This window comes from Corvus kubaryi, unplaced genomic scaffold (assembly GCF_017639235.1).
Source record: "Corvus kubaryi isolate FWS band 111438036 unplaced genomic scaffold, C.kubaryi_AGA036_p1.0 37387, whole genome shotgun sequence".
NCBI classification, from domain to species: Eukaryota; Metazoa; Chordata; class Aves; order Passeriformes; family Corvidae; genus Corvus; species Corvus kubaryi.
In genome coordinates this window covers 1,582,089-1,607,678 of record NW_024581129.1, presented here as the reverse complement: position 1 = coordinate 1,607,678, position 25,590 = coordinate 1,582,089, and the positions used below count along the sequence as shown (strand labels likewise).

The 25,590-nt window shown below is 42.3% G+C and overlaps 3 protein-coding genes across 7 annotated transcripts in view; 1 reads left to right on the top strand and 2 right to left on the bottom strand.

Annotated features, from left to right (window-relative positions):
• Positions 1–542: 542 nt before the first annotated feature.
• On the bottom strand, positions 543–9,141 carry LOC121668911 (acyl-coenzyme A synthetase ACSM4, mitochondrial-like). Of its 2 annotated transcripts, none has more exons than XM_042037233.1 (14): positions 9,054–9,141; positions 8,260–8,528; positions 7,593–7,803; positions 6,991–7,198; positions 6,732–6,875; positions 6,320–6,476; positions 5,594–5,673; positions 4,713–4,836; positions 4,120–4,200; positions 3,907–4,008; positions 3,397–3,524; positions 2,630–2,729; positions 1,692–1,811; positions 543–857 (listed from the first exon to the last, which is right to left on the bottom strand). In XM_042037233.1, the coding sequence occupies exons 2-14, from the start codon at positions 8,458–8,460 to the stop codon at positions 771–773; spliced, it is 1,743 nt and encodes a 580-aa protein (XP_041893167.1). In that variant the 5' UTR covers positions 8,461–8,528; positions 9,054–9,141; the 3' UTR covers positions 543–770. The 2 variants fall into 2 exon arrangements, with proteins under 2 accessions (XP_041893167.1, XP_041893168.1); XM_042037234.1 differs by having other exon boundaries at positions 8,813–9,131.
• Positions 9,142–9,629: 488 nt separating this feature from the next.
• Positions 9,630–24,311, bottom strand: LOC121668910 (acyl-coenzyme A synthetase ACSM4, mitochondrial-like). Of its 3 annotated transcripts, none has more exons than XM_042037230.1 (14): positions 24,149–24,303; positions 17,980–18,244; positions 17,001–17,211; positions 16,345–16,552; positions 15,390–15,533; positions 14,669–14,825; positions 14,030–14,109; positions 12,952–13,075; positions 12,576–12,656; positions 12,337–12,438; positions 11,303–11,430; positions 11,102–11,201; positions 10,370–10,489; positions 9,630–9,961 (listed from the first exon to the last, which is right to left on the bottom strand). In XM_042037230.1, the coding sequence occupies exons 2-14, from the start codon at positions 18,178–18,180 to the stop codon at positions 9,875–9,877; spliced, it is 1,743 nt and encodes a 580-aa protein (XP_041893164.1). In that variant the 5' UTR covers positions 18,181–18,244; positions 24,149–24,303; the 3' UTR covers positions 9,630–9,874. The 3 variants fall into 3 exon arrangements, with proteins under 3 accessions (XP_041893164.1, XP_041893165.1, XP_041893166.1); XM_042037231.1 differs by lacking the exon at positions 24,149–24,303 and adding an exon at positions 21,250–21,270; XM_042037232.1 differs by lacking the exons at positions 9,630–9,961; positions 10,370–10,489; positions 11,102–11,201; ... (2 more) ...; positions 12,576–12,656; positions 14,669–14,825 and having other exon boundaries at positions 12,999–13,075; positions 24,149–24,311.
• Positions 21,336–25,590, top strand: part of PDILT (protein disulfide isomerase like, testis expressed) — a 23,876-nt gene continuing 19,621 nt past the window's right edge. For both annotated transcript variants that reach the window (XM_042037237.1, XM_042037236.1), the window contains exon 1: positions 21,336–21,621. In XM_042037237.1, coding sequence (XP_041893171.1) covers positions 21,423–21,621 — 199 coding nt within the window. In that variant the 5' untranslated portion in view covers positions 21,336–21,422. The remainder of the gene's footprint in view (positions 21,622–25,590) is intronic.

The following is a 25,590-nucleotide window of genomic DNA, read 5'->3' as shown; positions in this document are numbered from 1 at the left end:
TTTTCGGTATAAATACATATTACTTGTGCAAGTCAGTAATCTTATATTGTCCACAATAACATACCTCACAGTTTAAAAACATGCCAAATACTTCCAACCTTGCATTGAGAATTCCACTCCTGGCTAGTGCTTGGAAGAGACAAGATGCTTTCAAAAGAAAGGACACCTACATGTGGTTCTCATCCCACCACCAAAACCGTGGATTTTGAATCTATCCAATAGAACTGCTAATCCCCCATCTGTAACAATGCTTTTCCAGGACTTTTGCTGTCACTATCCAAAACCAGAAAAAAATGTTCTTTTGCAACCTTTTCATAATGTTGCATTTTTGGAACCCATATAGCGACCATACCAGTCCCCATGTCCTTTCCATAAGCTTTGGATGTCAGGGTAAACCCTCAGGAAATAGTGAATCAAAATATGTGTGACATAGAATACCTTTTCAGATGGGGCGTTATCTTTCCTGTTGTCTCTTGAGAATAACATCAAATAGAAGCTGGGCTCTAAGAGGGATGGTGAGGAGGTCTCAAAGGGAAAGGCTATTGAAGTTGTCTATTAAAAATTTTATTTTTCACCCAGAATAATACAATTCAGTCAAGTACTGGCATTGGAAACTCTGCAAGCAGGCACAAATATCACATCTTGATGTTACCTGTAGTTTTTGATGCTCAAGCATTTAACAAAAAGAGATCAGAATGAGGGCAGTTATAGTAGTGAAATTTATATAGTGCTAATGGAATGAAAGAAGTTTTGTTAAATTCCAAACAATGCTATATCCGTCCCCACTCTTTGTCTCTTAATTCATTCCTCTTGATCTTCCCAGTCACTGTCTTTGGCAGCTCTTTGACAAATTCCACCTGGATGAAATAAAGAGAGAAAGCAATGCAGCGTGTTCTACAGAGCTGGTTTTCCAAGACTCACTCTCAGCACATGTGGAAAATGGAGAGGACTCCCATCAGTAAGAGCTGCCTGCCCCAGATCCAAGCCACACCAAAGCAGCACATTGTGCCCCTTGTGAAACGTTCTCTTTGGCTGCCTGGATGGCCAAACATCTCTACAGCTGCCTCTCAGCTCACCAAGCTGAGTACAGTAACTCACAGCAGAAGGGTGAATGCCTGCATGGTATCAGAGGTCTGAGATGAATGACAAAAAGAAGAAAAAAAGGATGTTACAGCCCCAAAGTCGTTAATGGTTCTTAGTTCTGTGAGTTCTGCACACATGAGCTAAGGCACTGCAGTAGCTCTTTTCCTGTGGTGCTGGGATTACTAAGAAACACCAAGTGTATCCTCTTGGGCTTGTGTCTATTTGTTAGTTGTGATGATCAGTAGTCAAAAACTTATTCAGGCTCAGTCATGTGCTACCCTAAAGGCACTGGCAACTGCTTGTTTGAAGGTTAAATACAAACCAGAGAATTAGGATTGTGAGTCTGACTTAGAATATGGAGATCTAACTGGGATATATAAAACCTAGAAAATTCTGAGAAATTTTAACAAGTACTTTGTGCAAATGCATGAAAACCAATGTAAACTAATGTTATTTAGGAAGTTATTGTTAATGGTATTCTGGAGCCAGTGCTCTAGATGAATCTTTACTGCTGTCTCTTTCAAGTGAATCACGAAAATCTAAATGGCAATTCTCCTGAGACTTAGGAAGGGTGCTCTGTTTTAAAGTTTCTCCTCAGAAGTATTTACCTTTCTAGGGTATTTATATGGAGCAGTAGTTTTCTTGACATGGTCCTGCAAGTCACGAGTTAAGCTCTTCAGGTCAGTGGATGAAAAGGTTGGGGACAGAACCACAAATGCTTTCACAACCTGCAAGGTAAAATCAACAAAAGCAATCTGACACCATCTGTTTTTAAGGGCTGATGTGCAGGTTACCAGCGAGCAGAGCTGCCCAGAGTCACCACGGTCAGGAGGAACACAGAAACCAGCACATGGTAAGAAAGGACACAACTTCTGCATGTGTATGTGCAGAAGGGAAAGTTTAAAGCATGGGTTTTGTGCCCTCATTACAAATAAGAGCCTTTGCCCTTTTTTCTCAGCGGCAGTCAAGAGGAAGGGACAATAAAAGGTGTCTCTGGAGTTGTCCCTGAAGCTAAGGGACATTTTGTTTCTCTCTGAAGTTCACGCTGAGGACAGTAAGCCCTGTTATCCCAGCACAGGACCGTGCTTCCACCACACCTGCAGCCCATGTCTAATGCTTGGGCAGGTACAGCACAACTTTGGCTGCACCAAGAGTCATAAATGACAATTTCAGTGAATAGACAAATACTTAAGAACAAGGGCAAAGTAAACATCACAGTAATGCTCTCCACAGAGGGGACCTGGGGATGAAAAGAAACTCAGAAGAGCAAAGGCACGTAACTGGGAAGGGATTTTGCTTGTCAGCCCCACTGGGATTATCCATGATGGAAGTAGATGTGGTGCTTAGGTTTGTTTGTGGACCTGACAGTGCTGGTTTCATGGTTGGACTCAATGATCTCAAGGGTCTTTTCCAGCCTAAACTATTCCATGATTCTAAGATGATGTTATTGCCTTAGAGTACGTGATTCAGTTAAGTAGAAAACTCTTTATATCATTATGTATTTGGACAAATGCATTGCTTCTCCCCCTCTGTTCAGCATTGTTACCTCTCCTCTGAGGGGGTCTGGGCTGCTGACAACAGCTGTTTCTACCACAGCTGGGTGCTCTATCAGGGCACTCTCTACTTCAAATGGCCCGATGCGATACCTAGGCAAGCAAAAATAAAAATGAGATTTGTCTCTTATTTTTTATCTGGAATAACCAGTACCAAATGTTTTTTAATTGTCATGTTGAAGAAAAAAGCCAAGCCAGAACAAATTGACAACCAACTATGGAAGCTTTAGGCAAAAAGGGAAAGCTGGCTGGGTTAGAAGCAGCAGCATTTCATGGTGCTCCTGTGGCAGAGGACTGCTGGGGCTGTGCATCCTTCTCCATCTGTCCTCTCTCCTTGGGGCTCTTACGCTGGAGCTCCACCCCACTGCAATTGCAGCAGCACCTGGTGCCATATTATGATATCACATCGTACAAATCTTCCATTTCAACATGTTAAAAATAAATTGTTTCAAAAGCTCTTTGAATTCAATAGAGAGTCCTTCAATTTTAGTCAGAAAATAAACTAGATAAACATCCCTCCTTTGCCAGATGGACTCTTGATTCTTTGTTGAAACACATGAGAGGTTGCAGGGGAAATGGATGCAGCATCCTCACCAAGATGATCATCATACTGTGGGTCTGTGAAAAGCTGATAATGACAGCAAGTATTCCAAAGTCAAGAGGTCAAGAGATTCCTATCACAGCACTCTGATGTCAGAAGCTCACCAGGACATTCAAGACTATACAAAGGCAGATTTAGAATGGGTGTGTGCACACTGACCCTGAAGAAATGATGATGTCATCGTCTCTGCCAATAAACTGGAAATATCCATCTTCATCCATAGTCCCTCTGTCTCCAGTGACATAAAAATCCCCACGTTCACTTTCTGCAGTTTTCTTGGGGTTATCCTTAAAGTGGTTTACAAGCAGCAGTTTAGATTTTAAACAGGCATTGACTGAACATTGTGCTGTAACACCCACAACATCAAATGCACTGGAACTTAATTTTTCAATCAAGGATGTTGATATTGCTATAAAATACAATAAAATAGGTTTAAAACAATTTCTATTCTTTAAGAAAAAATTTAAATTGATCTTAAATTATTTTCTTTCCTTTTCTAACATCTACCAATCCAAATAATAACAAATAACAAATAATAACAAATAAACAAATTACTCTGGTAATAAATAATAAAATGGTGAAAAATGTTCAACATTTTGGACTACTATGCAATTGGAGAGATTTTGGGGAGATTGGTAGTGGTGGTGAGGAATAAAATAAAGTTCTTACTAAATATTCAGAGAAAAAACCAAGTGGCCTTATAGGTTTGCTTCTGACAGCAATTTCCCCCTGTTGTCCTGGAGGCAGGATATTGGCATTTTTGTCTACGATCTGGAATGAAAAACAGCTCTTATTTTAGTCCAATGGAAAAACAATCTCCAAACACAAATCCAACCAAACAAATAATCCCCTATGACAGAATCTAAAGAGCAGTCAACAAACCTGAACATCATATAGGGGAGCTGCCTTCCCCATTGATCCAGGTTTAATCTTCATTCCTTTAAAACCACAGCAGATTATTCCCTGCAAAAATCAAAATCAAACCAAAGTTTTGCAGTAGAAAATCACCACATTCACACTCAATTCATTAAATGTAGTTTCTAGACTAATTCCAAAGTAAGGAATTAAGGTTCATAGGATCCTATATGTCAGTGCTGGAGAGTACAGATGAGCAAAATTATAAAACTCCCTAAAAGAATCCTGTTCCATTATCTGTGGAAAATTAATGTCCTCTACTAACTAGTCTTCTTCCCTTAGATTCAAACTCTGCCCTCTTGGCTGTCACTGTTACTTGGAATTAGCTTAAGGACATTTGTGGAGATATTACAGCACATTCCCTCCCAAAGCCCCGTGTTTCTGGCAGGTTCTGTGAGGAGAGCTGTGAGAGGGAGTTCTTGCAGAGGTTACCAGGGAAGGGGATTACTGAAACATTCACAGAAATGTGAAGGAGGAAACAGGTTGTGCTCCTACAGAACAAACCTTGCAGCAAAAAGGAATTCCAAAGACAGAATAGGCTATGGACCCTACAGATGTACCGTTTCAGTCTGGCCATACACTTCGTGGATGTCCAGCCCTGTCTGGCTCTTCCACTGCTCCATGACTTCAGGGTTGAGTGGTTCCCCTCCACTTGTGCAGTACTTCAGGCTCATGAATTTGTATCTTCACGGGGAGTTGAAAACAAGAAAGGCAATACTTAAGTCTATAGGGTGAGAGCAGGAGCAGGCAAGGGTAAAGACCACGGGAGAGCTGTTTGCTGAGAGGGTTAGTGCCATGAGGTGGGGAAATCAGGGGATCCCTGATCCTTCTGCTCCCCATACAGCAGCAATATTGGTCTGTGCTCAACACTCTACCTATGAGTAGTAGCAGTCAGGGTTAAACATGTGAAAAATAAAATTTTTGCTGAAGTCAGCTGGGATTATAAATAACCAAGTACTGATCTGCTGAGCCAGGGCCCTGGTTGCTGACCCTCTGCAACAGGCCAAGTGAGAAAGTTCAAGAGGGAAGGAAGGAACAATGGCAGGCAGTGAGAATTGGAGATGGGGGTGAGGTACAACTGCCACAACAAATAGTTCCCTCACAGTTATGCTGACATGCACTTTCTAGGATGAAGCCCTTCCCAAAGTGTGGACAATTAATGTGGTAAACAAAAATTATGACAAAGTATTTAACAGACTCTCAGTTTCATACTCACAAGTTCAGTAGCAAATAGAAAAAGTCTCAAATTTCTGAGGGAAAACATCAAGTTTCTCTGTTTGATCAAAAAACTCAGCAAAACTCAAATTTTGCTTGATGGTCTTCTCATGAAGGATATTTTAAACTAAATTATTGCCCTATTTTGGGTCAAGCAGTTAGATAGGGAGATGACTGAAGTTCAGTTAGGGTAAATTAAACAGAAGTAAATAATTTCTTGACGTACTTGGAGAGATCATTTTGCACCAGCATGCGGAACAATGTTGGAGCACCGACCAGGGCATCAATTGGGAATCTGCAGAGAGTCTAGAGGGTTAAACAACAAGATGGATCTGTGAAGCTCAGACAAGAAACTGCCTTGGGAATGTGCAGTAAACAGGTGACACAGAAAGGAGAAGTACATTTGCCCCCTGTGTGAAAGCACCACACCCTCTGTTGGGTGAGGAACCCTCCTGCAGCTGGTGCAATATTGTATATTGTATATTTGTATACAAGTTTGAATATTTGATTGGATAAATCCCATGCTAACACATCTACCTGACACCAGGACCCCACAGCTTGGGGCATGGCCAGAAAAAGGATGTCTCTGCCTACATCATGGGGAAGTTTTCACTTTAATCTTGGCCAGTGTGGGCAGAGATACACCTCGTTTTCTACATTAGTATCAACTGATACTGCTTCCACAGTCACTAGAATGAATGGCAGGCAATTAGTGCTGCTTTTGGATGATTTCCATTCACGTGCTCACCAGCTATGAGCAAAATGTATGAATGGATTGCATGTTTGTCCCCTTCTGGATACATTAAAAATGAGAGCAGGGGCTTTACTCAAGAAATACAGCATCTCAAACACTGCTATAAACACAACCCTCATGAAATCTGTGGATGCTGTCAAGAATTGGTTTTGGCACCCTTTCTGCAGATGAATACATTTCCAAGAGTTTTTCCCTTACATTTAGGATGACTGCTGATTCAGTCTGTGGTAGGTGATGTATAAAGATGCATGATCCAAAAACCCAGGGATCAAAAAAAGATGCTACTGAAGTTAGTATCCATCCTGTGTCTGCTGTGTTCCATATCATGTCAGAGGGAGTCAAATCCAACCAGTACCTGATAGAACAGAAAAAAAAAAAAAATGAAAAGATACTGAAAAATACCCAGAAAGAGAGTAAGAGTTATTAACTGGAAGATGGGGACATTAGGGATGATCCTAATCCCTAGAAATTTGATGGGGTTTTTACTCTGATTTCAAAGGGAGAAGGACTGGGGATGTACACTGGTATTTCTTATTCAGAAATGTTTTACAATAGTTCTGCTGTGCAATTTCAATTATCTTATGTTCAAGCAGGTTTAAGTCTTTCATACCTTTCACTTAAAAGGGGTCTGAAACCAAGACTACCCTGGGAATGTTGAGTCATCTTTGGAGAACCTGTGGTTCCACTGGTAAAGAAGATAATCATTGGGTCTTCAATCCTGGTTTTGATGCAGTCATGGTCAGCAGATTGTTTTCTGTAAAAAGGAGAATGCATTTATGACTTCAGTGGTTGTAGTTGGTGTCAATGAGTGCTTGTGGGAACAGGTCTGCTTTGTCCTCGTGACTGCAGTGGCACTAAGTCACACTCACTGGTACAGCTCAGTGAAGTTCAGCCATCCCTCCCTGCTGCTTTTGGACACCATTAGCTTGGTTTTCAGGAGCTGGCACTGGGATGCCACCGAGTCCACTGCAGGAGCCAGTTTGTCAGTGGTAATGAGGCACGTGGCCTTTGATGCCTGGAGTCGGTACAGTATGTCTTTGGCTGATAACTGGGATGTTCCTGGAATTACGACAATTCCTGGAAGAGCGATGAAGTTAGTTTGTGTTGGCATTTTTCCTGCATCTGATTCTTTTCTAAGAACCTAAATTAACTACTCCCAAACTGACCTTGGATATGGATTTGCCCTGGTGTTCCCCAGCCAAACAGTTATATCAGATTAATGCAGATGCCTGTGCTCTCCTGTCAGGAGTGAAATGTGGACCTGTCTGGTGACTCCCATGGCTCTTCCAAGCCTTCTGGAATCGCCTTGTCTGCTGCACAAGCTCTGTCTCCCATGGCCCCTAGTGAAAATCCTTTGGGACTGCCTGGGGGCTAGGCCACTCACTGGGTTGTTACACTACTTTTCCTTGATAAACCATATCCATTCTTGATCCTCTCAGCCAATTTGCAATGATCTTTTTACCTCACTGACCTGCTCGCATGCAAGCCACCTTGACCAGCCACCATTCTGGAATTCGTGGTAGGACCAGGATAAGCCTGTCCCCCTTCTGCAGTCCACAGTCTTTAGTCAGCACATTGGCCACTTTCCGGGACAGGAACCCCAGCTCCTCAAAGCTCCACTTCACTTCTTCTCCTTTGCCATTTATCCACCAGAAAGCAGGGTTTGATGGCCTCTTTCCAGCCTAAAAAACACAGGGATTCAAACACAAAACATTTTCTTCTGAAAGACCATGAAATAATAACGCACAGGCATCTGTAAATTATGGAAGAGCTGAGTATTTGACAACTGGCATATAAGCAATTATTTTTCTCCTGTCCTTAAAGGATCAAGATTTGCTATTCATCAAGCTCAAGTATTCCCAATAGATTCTTCTTTTCTGAACCTAAAATGTTTACCAGCCTAATTGTCTCCAGACCCAAGTCCTAGTCTGGATCCTATTTCAGTTTAAGCCTTACACTGTGCATTAGTGCTCCTCCAAAATAACAATAAATAAAGCAAGCAAGAATGAGCTTTTGTATAATTTCCTAATGCAAATATGGTTTGGCAGCTGGTTGCTTTTATAAAGAAAAAAACCTGACTTATTCCAAATGAAATTTAAAATTAAAGTATTTCATTGGCACAACAAAAGATCACCTACCTTTTCAATCTCAGACCACTTGTCCAGTACATCACTTGCGAAGTTGAAGTACTTTGGTATTTCCTGTTTGCCCTGTCTGATAGACTCATACTGGGAATGTACATCAGAGGAAAGCAGCCTGGGATGTCCATGGAAAGTCCTATTAGGAGGCTTCAGAGTCCACAAGAGTTTTAGACTCTGTAATTTAAACAACAACTTCATGGCAGAAGATTATGTATGTAGGTGCTGTAGACGATATAAGAAAATCAGCAGAATTGTTGCTATGAATCCTGCAACAACAAACAACAAAAACCAAACAAAAAATAAAAATAATATTGAGATTAACCAAAGATAATCTAGGTACGAATTAATGAGTTTTTCATTAAAGTCACTTAAGCTAGACAGAGCCAGACTGATGATTTTAACCTGCTAATTACATGTTAAGTTCCCTATCCTGCTTTCTAAAATTTTTAATTTTTTAATTAATTGCCCACAACCCTCCATAGGAAAACACAAAACCATCAGATGTTATTGTTTGCATTAGAAGAACATTCCTGCTTCATACATTCAGTACCTAATTCTCTATTCCTTTTTCTTTCTGGGTTTTTCCAAACTCCTTCCAGCAAGAATCTCATTGCTTTAGCTGCAGCAGTTGCTGACTGATCCATTCACCACATCAGTCCCAAGAACCTTCACTTCACTACGTAGCCCCCGAATTTGATAGAGACATTTCTCCTCATTTTCCTGACCTGGCTGCTGTGGGCAGGAGAGGCTGAGAGCTGCTGGGGGAGATCCTCTTCATTCACTTCACTCACCTGTCAGGACGTTTCCCATACGAGGCCCTGTAAAGATCAGCTGTCCCCTGGAGATGTGGAAGCCGGGCACTCCTTCATAAGTGTTTTGGAGTGAAACCCTTCTGGCTTTATTGCTCACTTCTTCTGGAGTGACGAGAACAGAATGTGCCACAATACAGAGCAAGGAGCAGAACTCTTCCTGTGGCATATCCTTTTTCTTGTAATCATTTACACCGCTGGTAATTGTGCATAATTTGCAGTTAACCTAAAGCACCTTGAGTCTTCTTTTGCCTCGACTTTAGCCATTTAAGTAGATTACAAATTTATCAAGATGAAGAGAAGCATTAAAAAGAAATGTCTTTTTCCTTCCACTCCGAAAGAGTTTGAGAATGTTACAGTGGTAGTTTTTGAAAAGAATATATCAGTGCACTGCTGATACCCACCACAGGACAAAGACTATTTTTATTAATTTCTCATTTATTTGTATGTATCTAAGAGTTATAGTTACCTTTTATTTTTTTTTTTTTTGTAAGGAAAGTATTTATACAAATTGCAGTTAAAAAAATTTGATCTTTGTATGTACTTGGGACTGTCCTTTCTCATATTCCACACTTTGAATTACTTGCACTTCTTCCTGAAAATTTGTAGGTCGATGGCAAAAGTGGTTCCAATACCACATACCCTCAAACCATATGAGTGTTTTATCCTTTTTCTGCCATAGATTGATTTTCCCAATGTTTCCAAGAGTTCTGGGTCATAAACACATGCCATATTTGATGTGTTATGGTTGGTACAGGTGAGGGAATATTTCTCTCCTTGCCTTCCAGATCACTCTTGCTCTTTTATATGCTTGCCCACTCTTTGCTCCTTAGAACCTTTCTCTGGATTTTCCCAGTTGCTGTCTTTGGCAGACCCTGAACAAACTCCACCTGAAAGGCAAAAATAAATTCTGGTTAAATTCCCAGCTGAAGGAAAGACACGCTTTCATTATGGCTGGGGGTGAAAGGATGGGAAGCTGCACAGCCAGGGCTGGGATGATGAAATATTGACTGAATGCCTTGCCTGTTTGAGGTGCTGTGAAAACCCCAGTACTCCATGAAAGAAAGACTGGACACTCATAAAGTAAAATTTCATGACCATTGCCTCCCTCTGGGTCCTTTCTAGCACACACAGACAACCCAAGGCTACAGCTGCAACAGACCCTGTCATCTGCTTCTATTCCATCTAACTCTGCCTGGAGTGTTTGTCAGAACGCAGTCGAGAAGCAGCTGAGGCAGGGCAAAAAATGCTCAGTTTCTGGTCCAGTTAGAGAACCTGTGGTTTTGGGCTGTACTTACCTTCCTTGGATACTTGTAAGGTGCAGTCACCTTCTTGACATGCTGCTGGAGCTCGTGAGTTAATTTTTCTGGATCATGTGATACAAAAGCAGGAGCTAAAACAATGAAGGCTTTGACCACCTGTGCCACAAAAAGGAAGGGATTCCATTAACTTCCAGAGGTGGGAATAAAGGGGTACATTTGTCATGTAAAGTGAGTGTCAAAATTGAGAATGCCCAAATTGGGTCTTTTTCTTTAATTTCTCTTTTCATTGGCTGGTTATTACAGAATGCTGGGCTATGAAGGACTGATTATAGAGCAGAGGATGTTTTCCATATTTCCATCTTTATTTTCCCCTTAACTTTATATCCTACTGAAGCTGAAAATCTCATCCCTGTTTCTCAAAGAAATGTTGCAAAGTTCGAAAATATAAAACAAAAATGAAACGCTCTGGATGTCATTGGTGCAGTGCACTAAGGGATGAAACAAGAAATAATCAAAATTTCCTTGCTTAGAGAAAAACATGTCATGATTAGTCTGGAAAGCCAAACTATTTTTTCACATAAAACCTGCAAACAAGGAAATAGTTCTGATATTCTAAGATCTATTAAAATGTGGATTGAAAAACTTTAGCCCACTTACTTTCAAAAATCTGCAACATACTGAATTTCAAGGAAGCCTAGTACATACAGGGATACTGATGCTTAGAATAAAGGGCATTTCTTACTACATCTTTGCTCTATTTTCTTTTACCTCCCCTCGAACTGGGTCGGGGCTGCTGACAACAGCCACCTCGGAGACTGCTGGGTGCTGCAGCAACGCACTCTCCACCTCAAAGGGGCCGATGCGGTACCTGGGAGAGCACGAGCAGAGGTCAGCCCCAGCAGGATGGGCCAGTCCATTGGTGTTGGCAGGCTGTGGTTTATGAGGCAAATCGAGAAGCAGATGCCTTACCCAGCAGAGTTAATGATATCATCAGCTCTTCCAACAAACCAGACATACCCCTCTTCATCCATAACGCCTCTGTCCCCCGTGACATAAAAATCTCCACGCATAGAGGCAGCAGTTTGCTCTGGATTATCCTGGCAACAACCAAACATTTCAAGAGAAGTTTCTGATTCTTAGTGAGACATAACACATTTACTTTGCAGTGGTGCTAAAAATTATCAAAATAAGTTATTAAGGTGTTCTTGAAATGAGTATGTTCAATACTGTTTTATATTTCCTGGTGAAAAACCCAGAGCCATGTTAATTAGCAGTTTGATGGCTGAAGTATGTGACAGGTGGAAAAGAGAGCTACACACTAAAGAGTGTATGTAGAAATTTCTGTTCTAGAGGGAAAAGGTCGTGCTCTATCAAAATGCCCATCCATCAGAGCAAATATGTAACCCATTCTGTTCAGGGAAGTGATTTATCATTGCAGGGGGTTGCCAAAATAACCTCCTATCAAAAGTAACTTTTTACCCTTAACTGTCAGGACCAAAACTCAGATGAGGTGACCTGCAGAAAAAACTTCTTTATTTGCCTTGACCTATAGGACCTCCACATCCTGTTTAACCTCTTGGTTACACAGAAAAAACACTGACAACAGAAGACAGTGAAAACCTGAAATTACAGTATTGAACCTAAAGAAGATTTTTATCACAGAGTGAGCAATTACATTTTACAAGTTGTTGTTTGATGATGCTACAAATATCCCAATATTATGGGGGTTCAAAAGAGGATTAAAAACATGGATAGGTCCCCTAAAGCTTGTTCAATATGAGAGTGTAACTGCAGGGGAGAATATCTTTAGGTTACTTAATTCTACTGTTTTCTTAAGAATGTCCTGCGCCTCAGCACCACCACGCACTGACCAGGATCAAAGTCGTCAAGCAACCCAGTGAGACCTTCTGAGGAGCCTGCATGAAATTCTGCTCCTGGCAGAGCCTTGCCCTGGGTCTCTCCCGGGTCTCTCAGCAGACACAGGCACAGCAGGTCGGGCTCACCAAGTACTGGGAGAACAGACAGAAGGGTCGTGTGGGTTGCACTCGGACAGCAATGGTGCCCTCTTCTCCTGCAGGCACAACAGCCCCATGGTCATCCACGATCTGCAGCAAGGACAGACACAGCAGCAGTGCTTTGATCAGCCCAGAGGAGCATCTGCTCCAGCTCAGTGCAGGGCACAGAAGGGCTGCAGACAGCCCTGCCTTACTCTTCTACCCACAGCTGCCACATTTCCACGTACCTGCACATCATAAGGGGGAACAGCTTTTCCCAAAGAGCCAGGTTTAATTTTCATTCCTTTCATATTGGCACAGATTGCCACCTGCAGAGTAGATTTAAAAAAAAAAAAAATTAAAATTGTTGCAACATCTTGTGAATGCTATTATTGTTTGCATTAGGCACCTTCCCATGACTTTGTTGTGACAAGGGCTGAATCAGGACCTGCACTGGGGTTTTTGAGAACATCAGTCTGGGGTGTGAGCTGCTTTAATATTTTTCATTAAAACCTCAGACAGGAAAAATTGATACCCAGAGAAAATACTCTTTTTTATTTTTGCTTTTGAAGCAAAGATGGTGAAGGGTTCTACTACCAGTAATTACATTTATTGCAAACGTACTGTTTCAGTCTGGCCATAACCTTCATGGATATCCAGCCCTGTCTGGATTTTCCACTTTGCAAACACTTCGGGATTCAGTGCTTCCCCTCCAGTTACACAGTGCTTCAGACTCGGGAACTTGTAGCTTGAGAGGAACAGAAAATGAAATAATTGTCTTAGCTCCTAAAATGAGCAGTAGGTAGACTTAACTGAACATCCTTCCTTGGCTTTCCAAGTAAGTACACCTAACACTTCACAAGCTCCTTTGGAAATGAGTCATCATCCTGTTATGCACACCTGGACTAGACTCCTAGATTGCTTGAGCTGCCACTGAAGATGATATTGGTTTATCTCTGTGTCACTAGAAATAGGTTTCTCCGCTGGAAAATGTGTGAGCAAAAGCGTTTCCTTGAGAGAGCTGACATAAAAGGAGAAATCTGAACAAGCACATCAAATGTATGTGGAAAGCTGAGTTATGTGCCAACACCCAAGATCAGATTTAACTCAGGGAATTTTCTAGAGCAAAAGGAAGGCTGAATAGGTACAGAGAGGCTGAGCTCTGCTAAACCTGGGTTGGCTTTTGTCAGGTTGAAAGACCTATGTGACAAGAATAAGTACCTTACCAAAGATGTGAAAACTCCCTGCAAACCACTTCTCACAAGCTGGGTATTTTACAGAGTAACAAACTGGGGAGAACAGCTGCCAAATAACTCTCAGGATGTGAAGCTCCTCTAACTGCTCCCTTCATTCTCAAGCATGTGACAACAACTCCACCATACTCCAGTAGCTCCCTGATCCAATGCTGCCCAGTTGATTTAAATTGAACTGGGAACCCTAAGTTCAGAGGAAGTGACAACTTAAAAATGTCTCCTTTGTTTCCTCTGTGCTGTCTATTCAAAGACCCAGTCCTGAAGCCCAGGTGGCCTACCTGGGCTAGCCCTAGTCATTCTCACTTTTCAGAACACAGCCTTCTTTTCTGAGAGCTGGTTTTGCTAATTAGTTTGCCTTTAACAGAAAAAGAAATTAAGGAACCTGAGGAACTAAACCTCCAGAGCTGTGCCAGCATTGTGCCCCAGTCTCCCTCCCCTCCCTGCAGTACCTGCTCACATCGTGTTGGACCAGCATGCAGAAGGCAGTGGGAGCTGTGCAGAAGGTGGTGATGGGATATCTGGAGAGAGTCTAGAAAAACAGGGAGTTATTCTGTTGCAAATGAAAGTGTGATGGTGGCTCTGACCTTGTGAATGTCCAGGTGATTAACAAAAGAGGCCAGTGTTGATGGGAATCAATCAGCTAACTGGTTTTGTGCAGTGCCTGAGGGGAGGAATAGGCACTCTGGCAACTCACTGAAAATTCAGGATAACAGAGCCTTAATTCAGGTTCATGCCATACTCTGATTACTGGCCCATGCTCAGCCTGACCCCCAAGCAGCTGGAAGTCCATACCTGAAGTGAGCTTTAAGCTCAATATTGGACAACACAGCAGTGACCCCAAGATCTTTATATCCTGCATCTTTCTCCAGTTGTGCTCTACACTGGAGCCATGCCACATGGCCTAATCAGGAGGGAAAACACTTGTTCCTTGAGCTGAATGGGCATCAAATGGAGGGATGATTCCTTGGGATGTGGGAAGTACTATCCCTGCTGCTACTGAGTAGTGGCACCCATGGACGAGTGCCAGTTTGTTTCCTTCATTTGTGTAAAATGGAAGCAAACATCACAGTATAAAATGTTAAGGTTACCTCTGCAATAACCTCTGGTTTAAACTGTGGCATATTGTGTACAAAGACACAGGATCCACAGATCCATGGTGCAAAAAGACTGCTCCAAGCTGCTTTTACCCAGCCAGTATCAGAGGTATTCCACATTATATCTGAAGGAGTCAAGTTCATCCAATACCTGATGAAAAAGCAGAGATGAAAAAATGCTACAGAGAATGTGAGATACTCGGGCCCAGGTCACAGCAGTGTTCAAGGAAAGGGCAGGAGGCTTCCATTAGAAGATGTGATTAGAGCAAGTGGGGCTCTGTAGAAAGTTTGAGAGATTTGAAGAGTCTTAAACATTCTCTTATTTCCCTTCATTCCCTCCTGCTTAATATTTTGAGCATTTATTTTTCTTGTGAGCAATGCAAGACATCTTTGTCTCGAGCTGCAGAATCTGGATCTAGAGCAGAACCCAAACAGATCATTTGGAGCAGCCTTTTCCCACCTGGTGCAGTTGAGACATCAGCTGTCACAGCTCATTTCTCTAGGAAACTAAACAAGTTACTTCTCTGGACCCTTGACCACCAGCTTTCAACTCGGAATATTTTGAGAAAGGTATCCTTTAACATTCAAAATGAGGAGGATGCAAATCCTACAGTCACGAATTGCCCACATTTACTGGAGTTCAATGGTCATATGTTCCATTTAATGGTGATCACGTCACTTAATGAGGACCCTGGGAGGAACTGCAAGGTGATACCTGCCAGAGATTGTGAATCCAATCCCGTAACTGCTGTGGGACTGCACCACCATTTTTGGGAAGCCCGTAGTTCCACTGGTGAAATAGATCAGCATTGGCTCTTGACTCCTCGTCTTGACACATTCATGGTCAGCAGATGCAACCCTTCAGAGGAAATGGTATATTCTGGTCAGTACACACAGTTTTCCAGCAGGGAATCAGTATTTTTATTGTTTAGGAGTTCAACAGGAAAGCTGCCCCAAACTGAATGATCTCACTGAGTAAGTGGTAACACAGGTAAGAACAGTTAGAGAAAACATTTTCCTTGTAACGATGATGCCCTGTATGCCATAACATTTAAAATATGAGCACCTACAGAATATTCCAGACTTTGTCTGCCACTGTTTATCAAGGGCACTCCAGGTGCTGATTATGGAACAGCAGGCAGAAATCAGTGTCTGCTTCAACACAAACCAACCCCCAACCTGAAATCAATAACTGAGGTTATTATGCCAAGTATATTGGTCTTTTTACTAATAGTGTATCATTTATGTTCAAGAGACTGATGAACAATTCAGATCCTCTGAGGTGCCAGGATAATAAAGGGAAAAAAGAACTGAGCACCAAGAGCTAGCAATTGGTATTTTCCCATTTAATCAAGAGCCATTAGAATGGGCTCTAGCAGGCATGCTCATAACAATTGTTTAGAACTCTGCTTGTCTTGTGATCACAGTAGAAGCAGAGAGCTTCTAAAAGCTGGCAGGCTGCTAAGTGAGGAGAAAGTGAAGGACCTGAACTTAGCTCCCAAAACCTGGGTTGGACAAACCTCTACCAGTGTAATCACAATGCAGCAGGTTGACAGAGAAATGTAAGTCCTCCGTATTTTGAAAATGAACCTCAAAACTCAGCAATTTCACCTGCCTGGTACAGCTCCCTCCACCTCACAGGGATGATGGTGAAAGAGCTGGATACTCACGCAAGGAGTTCTTTGAGGTTCAGCCACCCAGCCCTGCTCCCTCTGCCTACAATGAGTTTACTTCTCAGGAACTGGCTGCCAGGCAGGACAGATTCCAGTGCAGGTGCCAGGGTGTCACTGGTAATGATGCACTTGGCCTTTGAAGCCTGGAGTCGGTATGAGATGTCTTTGGCCGTTAATTGGGATGTTCCTGGAATAAAGACAATTCCTGGAAAAGAGCAAGCAGCAATTGAGGAAACTCATCATTTCCCAAAAATACCTGATCGTGTCTCTCTGTTGATGCTGATTTGATCCGTCATGGATGTTTGGCAGCTTAAAAGCAGAGCAAAATAGATATATTCAATTATTAATGACACTAATTCTGTAAGTTCCTCCATTATACATTCAGCTCCCTTACAATGTATGTGGTCAAGCCTGGCCTCAGGCTGCAGCCACTGGAGCCTCTCTGGCTTCACCTGAGGATGCCTCTTGACTGGACCCTGTCTGGCACTGTGGTTCCTGGGTGAGTGCTGCCAATCCTGCCTTTAGGCAAAAGCTGAATTGTGCAGGTCACAGCAACATATCCCTGCCTGCATTTTCTTCACACTGATCTAACATGTGGCTTGTAGGCTCTGTTTGCTCTGTCTCTGCACCCCAGGGGTGGGTGAGTCGCTCACCTGCTCGCATGCAGGCTACGTTCAGGAGCCACCACTCGGGAACACGAGGCAGAACTGCCACAACTCTGTCTCCTCTCTGCAGAGCACAGGCCTCACAAAGGACATTGGCTGCCTTCCTCGAGAGAGAGCCCAGCTCTTCAAAGCTCCACTTCACCTCCTCTCCCTCATCACTGACCCACCAAAAAGCTGGATTTGCTGGTTTTCTTCCATCCTGCAGCACATCAGAAGACATTAAAACATGAAGACAAACCTCAAAAGATTTCACTTCAATACAAATCATCTTTGGCAATCACTCTGCTAGAGTGAAACCCATCTTTCTGACAAACAAAATAAAATGGTGCTAACACTATTGAGTATCCATCAGTAAAACTGAATCATCTGAGATTTGTTCCACTGTGTCCTGGTTTTGACTGGCACTGAGTAAGCACTGCTTAGCAACAACTAAGTCGAGGACTTTCCAGTTTCTCACACTCTGCCAACAAGGAGGTGCATGAGAATCTGGAAAGGTTCAAGACAGCTGACCTGAGCTGTCCAAAGGGATACTCCACACCACAGAAAGCCTTGCTCAGTTTATTACCTGGTGAGAAGTTGGGTGAGGGGTGCCAGTTGCTGTTTGGGGACAGGATGGGTGTCAATCAGTGGGCACTGGGCAGTTGTGTTGTACATCATTTGTCTTGTCTGGGTTTTCTTTGTTGCGCTCTCTTTTTGTTGTCTCCCTTTTCATCACTACTATTGCTACTGATACTACTACAATGGTGATAATTATAATTAATATTCTTCTTGTTATTGTATTTTATTTTATTTTATTTCAATTCTTAAACTGTTCTTTCCTCAACCCCTGAGTTTTACCTTTATTTTCTCCTGATTCTCCTCCCCATCCCACTGGGGAGTGTGGGAGTGAGATCCAGGGGCTCTGTGGTTCTTAGTTGCCAGCTGGGGTTAACAACACAATGTCTATAAGGTAAAAGACAAATACTACCTTTTCCAGCCGTGCCCACTCATCTAAGACATCACTTGCAAAGTTGAAATATTCTGGCAGTTCCTTTTTACACTGGTTTATAGATTCATAGTAGGAAACAATCTGAGATGTAAGAAGCCTGTTGTTTCCATGGAATGATCTGCAAGGTGACCTGAGAATCCGCAAACACTGAGGAATCCAGGATTTAATAAATGTTCTCATGATAAATGATGTTTTATCAGACAGTGAGGGGAAGAATCAGGTGCACACCTAAGGAATCAGTCACCTGGAATGAAAGAAAACACATTTAAAAGCAGTTAGTTATTGGATGCTGTCTAGTTTGTGATGCTGGATGAATTAATGCAAACCAGCTTGAATAAATAGGTTGTTTGAACACATCCTTGTTTTCCCTATTATTTTATGTTCCTCCTTTTCTTGTAAAGAGACTGAGCACTTCTTTTTCATTAGAATATTTGTCCTCTACTTTGTCAGCTGATGAATGACTCTCGTATCTCCTCTCTAAAATTTCACTTGCCAGTCCTTTTTTCAATATCTTTGTCTTGATTCCTGTAAGTTTTATGTTACTTTGCGTGCTTACAGAAATAAAATGCCACTAGTTTTGAAGTGTTTTAGGAGACTACCACCTTGACTTACAACAGTCTCTAATTATGTTATGCCTTAAACCTGCACTAGATGGCGAGTCACACTGAATTTATGCACCAATAAAACTGATGAATCTCTGATTTATTTTTTTATGAGTTCTCTTTTCTTTGAGGGCATGGAATAAACACAAAATAAACAGTAGGTGAGCAAAGGTGAAATGCCAAAGACTTCCATTTGCTTTGCACTTCAGCTGAAGTGTGCAACTTGGGAAAAGATACATGTAAAATAAACGTGGAAAGAAAGTGCCAACAGTTCCAGTCTTTCCCACACAGCATACAGGTACATGTGGAAGAGACAGAATGGAGGATGCCACAGGTATTTGAAGCCCAACCCTGAAAGTCAAGAAAACTGGATTTTCACTCACAGGTGCTGAATCATCAGATAAACTTGTTTTCAGTGTAATGAAGTCCTTAAGGATGCACCCATATTTCTAAGGGAATTTTCCCCCAGTTCAATGGAATCAGCTTTGCTTTTAAACTTTTCTGTGCCATGATGCTGTCCTTATTGAACAGCCAGCACTACATACCTGTCTCACAGGGATAGTTTCACCTTTGCATTGTATATTGCAAGTGTAGTTGTAGTGAGAGCTTCCAGTGCTCAATGCCAATAAATAACAGTAACTGGCATCACTCTGAAATCCCTGTGTTTGTGAGGCAAACCAGAGAAACTGAGACAGAAGGTGCACATGTGAGGCACATCTCAATGGCTCTTGACCACATATTTTACAGGCTGTGAGGGGTAACTAAGCAGAAGTCCCTAGAATATTATTTATCCTGAATCCAGTGTTTCCTGTTGACTGGACTGTGACTTCTGCAGAGGGCAGATTTTCCAGAGCTCTCAAACTATAAAGCACAAAAGGAAAGCCAGCACTAGTTAGCACTGATGAAGTAATGCACAGAGTGTGACCTTACCTGCTCTATGTCTAAAAGAAAACATTGTTCACCAGCTCAGATCCACTAAATCCCACTCCTTTCCTCATTGCAAATCTGTCCTGGCAGGATGGACTATTGTATCATCCCCTTTTTTCTGCAGTTTCCTTTCAGGACATAGAGGTTAGAAGCCCTTTCCATGATGGAGCCTACTTCCTGGTAGGAGATTTCCAGGAGGGTTTAAAGTCGACTGCAGTTTGTTTCAGGGGCAGACAGGGGAAAACCAGCTCTCTCAGCAAATGGTTTTGTCATCCTGCCTTTGTTCTGGGAGCCTTAGGCTGTGTTCTGATCTTAAACACTGCCTGCTCAGCTCAAACAGGCCTTGTTAGTTTTAACCTGCAGTTCTGAAAGATGCTTTTTAACCTCACTGGCATGTTGCTTGAAAGACGTCTTTGGAAAGCAGCCTGTTATGAAGAGAAAGAGACCACAAAGTCAAATGGGAGACTCTTATCTTTCTGCTTCTTTTTCTCCTTTGGTACCTGATTGCTGAATCTGTATTTATGTGTGATCTTATCTTGCAAGCAGCCTGAATACACAGCTCCTGATTTCGTTAGGCACCCTGCACAAGTACTAATAGAACACCTCTCAAGGTGCATTGCAACTCAAAGCTTTTGAGACTGATAGAGGAGAGTTTGCCCCACTCACACCAGGCATGAAAACAGACTAAATTGCAGCAATATGTCCCCCAAGATCCTTCACCCACAGAAAGTGGAGGCTACCACATCAGCCTCCATTACAAACACTCCCTTTTAGTGGTGCCCTCCTGGATAAAAAGTCTGCTAAAGGCACGAGGAGCGAAGCAGCACTTGCTACTCCTCAAGAAGAACAAAGAGTCATTATTGGAGGAATTTCTTCTTGGTTCTACTAATCCAGACCCAGCTGTTGTCAACTAACCTGTGTCCTCTGTGCCACTGAAACAACCAGTGGAATACCTGATCTCTACCTGCTACAGGGGTAAAGTTCACAAATTGCAACACAGTTTAAGGGTCAAAGATGTTTCTGCTACAACTACAGACTGGCAGATATTTACAGAAATAGTAATTCCTTAGTAAATGAAGGAATTCCAAAATCTCAACGTTTCTGTAAGTCCTTTTTTTAAATGTTCTGGAAAGACTGTCTAGGGAGGCCTCACAGCTCACATGGATGGGTGACAGCTATCCTAAGGATGACATGGTACATTTAAAAGTCCCTTCAATTTATTGCACAGAAAATTGTGCTACCACTGAAAACCAATGGTGAAATTTTCTGGTTTAACCCACGAAGTACTATCTTACTTGAGCTACAACTTGGCACTTGAGTGGAGGGGGAGCCTCACAGACAAGGCCTCCAAGACTTACAGGCACTGAAATTCCCTATGCAAAGAAATGAGAGTTTTCCCCTGACTTCAGCACACTCTCAGTCAGATCCCCAATCAGTAGCTCCGTAAGTGCAAGAGACAAGCAAACATTAGGCAGGGGAGCAGCCCTCAAATACTGTCCCAGGTACCTCACCTGCTGCTTGGTGTGCAGCCCTGACAAGAGAAGGGTGTCTAATCACACAAGTGCACTCTGAATCCACTGGTGCTTCCAGCGGTAGGCAAGTGTTTCCTCCTGTGCTCTTTCACCTTCTCCCTGGGGTGTTTATTTCCAGAAACAGTAAACTTCCCCATAGATACTTTTTTTCCCCCACAAGCACTAGTAAAAGTGGGGAAGTACTTAACTAATTTAATCTTCCCATGGAAAGTGCAGTTGGCTCCTCTGGTGGTAGACTGTTATCAACCTTATCAGCCTCTTGGTTTGGCTGATACAGCTGCAGACATTTGAGCAGCAAACCCTACTGCTTAATGCTCCTTTGCTTCTTTCTTTCTCAGTATCTGGGTAAAGGCAGGACAAGATGAAGACACATCCTTTTTTCCTTCTTCTCTTGTTGTTTCTCACAGGCTTCCTGGCAGCAGACAGCATAAGCCCAAATGAAGCAAAGCTGAAGAAAGCCAAGCTCCCCAAAATAAAAAAGGAGAACCATGTCCTCTTGCTGAAATCGAGCAACTTTGACAGAGCATTGAAGGAAACCAAATACCTCCTGGTGAAGTTCTGTGAGTATCAATTTCCACTCTCTTACCCTGGTGGCTCTGCAGAGAATGACTGATGTTGGGACACTCAGGAGTGCTTGTTTTACCATTCCTTTGCCCCCCAGCAGTCCTTGTTTGTTTTGGTTTCCTCCATGTATCTATTTCTGATTGTAACTACAAAAGTTTATTCTTTTTTGGGGCAGTTAAACACCAGTCTGCTACTTAAGACAGTGATGAGCTGGCATTCTTTGCTTTCACTGCCTGGTTTTGCAAGTATGTGTTTCACAGCAGTGATGGGTAAAACATATTAAAAAAACCCCCAACCAAACAAAAATTAACCAGAGAGTGCTTTTCTCCTTCTTACATTTTCATCAGCACTTTGTATGAGATTTTTTGGATGGCATCTCTCCTCTGGGAGTCTTTGGGTTTTAGGGATTGTCTTTCTACAACATTTTGATGTCTGCAATTGCATCATATTGTTCTTTTTCCCTGAAATGAGCACTCGGTTAGGTAGAGGCAGGTTTGTGGTCCTTGTTTTAGGTTCACGTTTATTCCTCCTGGGGAGAAAACTGGTGGGGTTTTTGAGTAACTAACTTTGTTGTCAGGTCTGGCCTACAAGTACATCACAAGGGCAAAAGCCAAGAGGTGGATTCTTGTGATGTTACCCATCTAAAAGTTCAGATGCTGCATAATTTCCCATGCCACAAACAGGGATCTGCACTGGCCAGCAGCTTGCTGGTAGCAGAAACCCTTTGATCTGCATAAGGCTAATATAATATAATATAATATAATATAATATAATATAATATCTTTAATTATAATAATATGAAAATATAACAACACATACAATATAATATTATGGCAATAAATAAAAAGTGATAATAACCTAAATAAAGAATATAATAAAGACATAGATGACAAAGATAATAATAATATTATTAATAATAATAGTAATAATAATGATTATGATGTACTGTAGGTCAAGCTGAAATGAAAATACTTGTATTTTTCCAACAACAAGACCCAAAATACACTAACAGACTCCTGAAACTAAAAATATGTTTGGATCATACCAAACACTTCATTAATCCTGAAACAATGTTATAAAACTTCAAGTATTTTTAAACTTTCAGAATAATCACATTAGAAAATTATTTGAAACATAATGTTTAAAAATTTTAAATACTTCTGAAAGTTTTGAACTTTGGGAAGATTTTATTTACTAATTGTGGAGGATTTAAAGCTATTTGCCACATTCAGTCCGCAGTTGTGAACGGTTTTATCTCTCTGAAGATGCATAATTTTGGTGAAAAAATAGTTTACCAGAAAAACCTTGGTCATTCTGTATTCTCAGCTTTGTAAGAGCTGTTTCAAAGCATAGGATCTAAATGGCCAGGCCAGAGCAGAGTTTGTAGCCAAACCTTCTTAGTACTGGCAGAGATTATCAACAGTGAGATATTGCAACACACCTCAGGATTGCAAACCAAATATGAACGGAAAACAGATGTGAAAGAATTCATCAAGAGAGAGGAGATGGAGAAAGAGTTGTTCAGAATACAGTAGCCCAGGGACTGGGGCACTCAAAGGATGTGGGAGTCTAAATCAGGCTTTCTTCCCCCTTCTTCAGAGCAGAGTCTTGGACCTCTCTGACATCCCACCACCCTCACCACTGGCTTCTCCAGAAGGGAAGGACAGACACACTCTTCCATTCCCTACTGCATCTTCCAAAATGCAGAGATGAAGCTCTGCTCCCCAAACACACCTTGCTCCAGTGATCCTCATCGCTTGCTGGTTTGGATCAAAGGCCAACAAGTCTGTCTGAAGGGCTTACTGAAAACTCATGGACTGCCTTTCCCCCACAAACCATAACGGCATCTACAGTCCCCAGAAAGAGTTTTGGAATCGCTCCCAAGAGTGATGAGCTCCACAGCACAGATACATGATCTGGAAATCACTGACCTCAGTCTCTATAGCTCCCTTTGGAGCCATGCCACTGAACAGCCTCTGGGGCAGTGAAAAACTATCCTGCAGTGAGGCACTGCCCTGGGGTGTGGGAAACCTGACTCCACAATGCTGAATGAGCTGATTCATTTGCTGTAATAATTTCATTGCCACAGCATAAGGAGACTAAAGATGGGACTGGCACACAAAAGCCATAAAGCCCTAATCTTTTATATCCCACTCTTTAAAATTCTATCTAAATGAACAACCTGTGTTAACAAGGAACTATTAAAGAAACTAAGATAATGTGAGAGAAAACAATATTGCCCAGATCACTCAGGAAATCTGTGGGGCTGCCAGGAATTATCTTCTGACATTCAGAATGAATGCAGGACCTGAGATCTTTTTCCTCCTTACTCATCAGCAATCACAGAGACATAGGGAGTGGGAAGGAATCCCAGGCTTCCCAGAAGGTGGGATTTCTTCTGGTGCTGTACCGACACCAGAAATGTTTGAGCTACAAACTTTGATTCAAGACTGTGCCTTGGACCACCTATCAGTTCTAAGAAAGCCCCAATGCTTTCCCTGTTGCATAATATTATTTACTTACCAGTCCCACAATAGTTGTCAGGTGAGGTCTGCTTTGATGTCTTCTGCCCAGTGACGCCCAAGTCCTTTTAATACCTGTCAGTTCCACCCTCCCAGAGTCCCAGGTCTGCCTTCCTTCAGGAAGGGTTACTATAAATACATGCTGACTTTCGGCCAGGCAGTGTACAGATCCCTCTGGAGCTGGGCAAAGTTCACAGGGCAAGTACCCAGTGGGGAAACCAAGCATTGACCTGGAAATCCTCTTCCTCCCTCATCCCAGCTGTTTTGTGCCACAAGACATGTCTGAAAAGGATGCAAGCATCACCCAGCAATGTGTGAGCCCTGCCCAGCTGAGCTGTGTGCCCTGCACACGCTAGGAGCACCCCATCTCAGCACTCACTTGAAAGTGCTCTTCTGCTGCAGGCTGTGGCATGTCCCTATCCATGTTAAACTGATCTAAATTCCACACAAATGCTTATGAGCACAGGGAATTCAGAGCACTTGTTGCCAGCAGAAGGCAGACCTTAGATCAGTGCTGCCTGCATGGGAGAGTTTCACTGTTTACACTACACACTGCCTGAATATGAGTCCCTGTGTTGACTTCCACTGCAGGGAAAAGCAAACAAACACCATAAAAGGTCTCAAGCACTCTAACAAATATGCCTATCACAGAGAGAATCAACTTTGTACACTCATGCACAGGAATACTAAAAACACTGCTTTCAAAGCACAGGATAACACCATTTCCTCCAACTTATCAGGAGAGCTCAGGAAAAGACACAGGTCCCAGTGAATGCTGTATTCCACAGGTTTCTGAGAATGCTTGCTGCTGTTCTTTGCACTGAAAAGTTTCCAGTTCCTAGATAAACATGGGGATAGCCTAAGGACAAGCACATGAGTGGTGCAGACCTTGTGCTGCTGCTTTGTGTGCTAAGCACGCTCTCATTTGTGAAAAGGTGAAGTTTACCTTCTCTAGCAGAACATTTGTACATCTAGCGAGCCACTGGGTCAGGCACAGTGTTCCTGCAACCTGTGACTGACAGCCTATGCTGAGATAATGACATTTAATAGGCAAGATGAGGGTTACTCTTGAAGACAAACATCTCCTTTCTAAGGCACAAAAGCTGAAGGTGATATTATTGGAAAAAAAATTGCAGTTACCAGCTGCAGAATTACTGACGAGCATGGGTCCCTCACGTAGGTGTATCTCACACCTGCCTGTTTCAGTGAATGCTTTGAATAACCCAAGCTTAGAATAAACCCTGATGTTTGCATAGCAGAAGAGCTCAAATGAACTACAAACCTCAGTTAAAAAGTAGAGAGGTCAGCACAGGAGGTTATGGCCATATCTCACTCTAGAAAAGAATGAGAGAATTCAAGGTTACACAAGCAAGCTTGCAACTGCAGCAAGATTAACATCCTTCCACTCTGATAAGTTAAACATGAATCTATCCTTCATCTCCA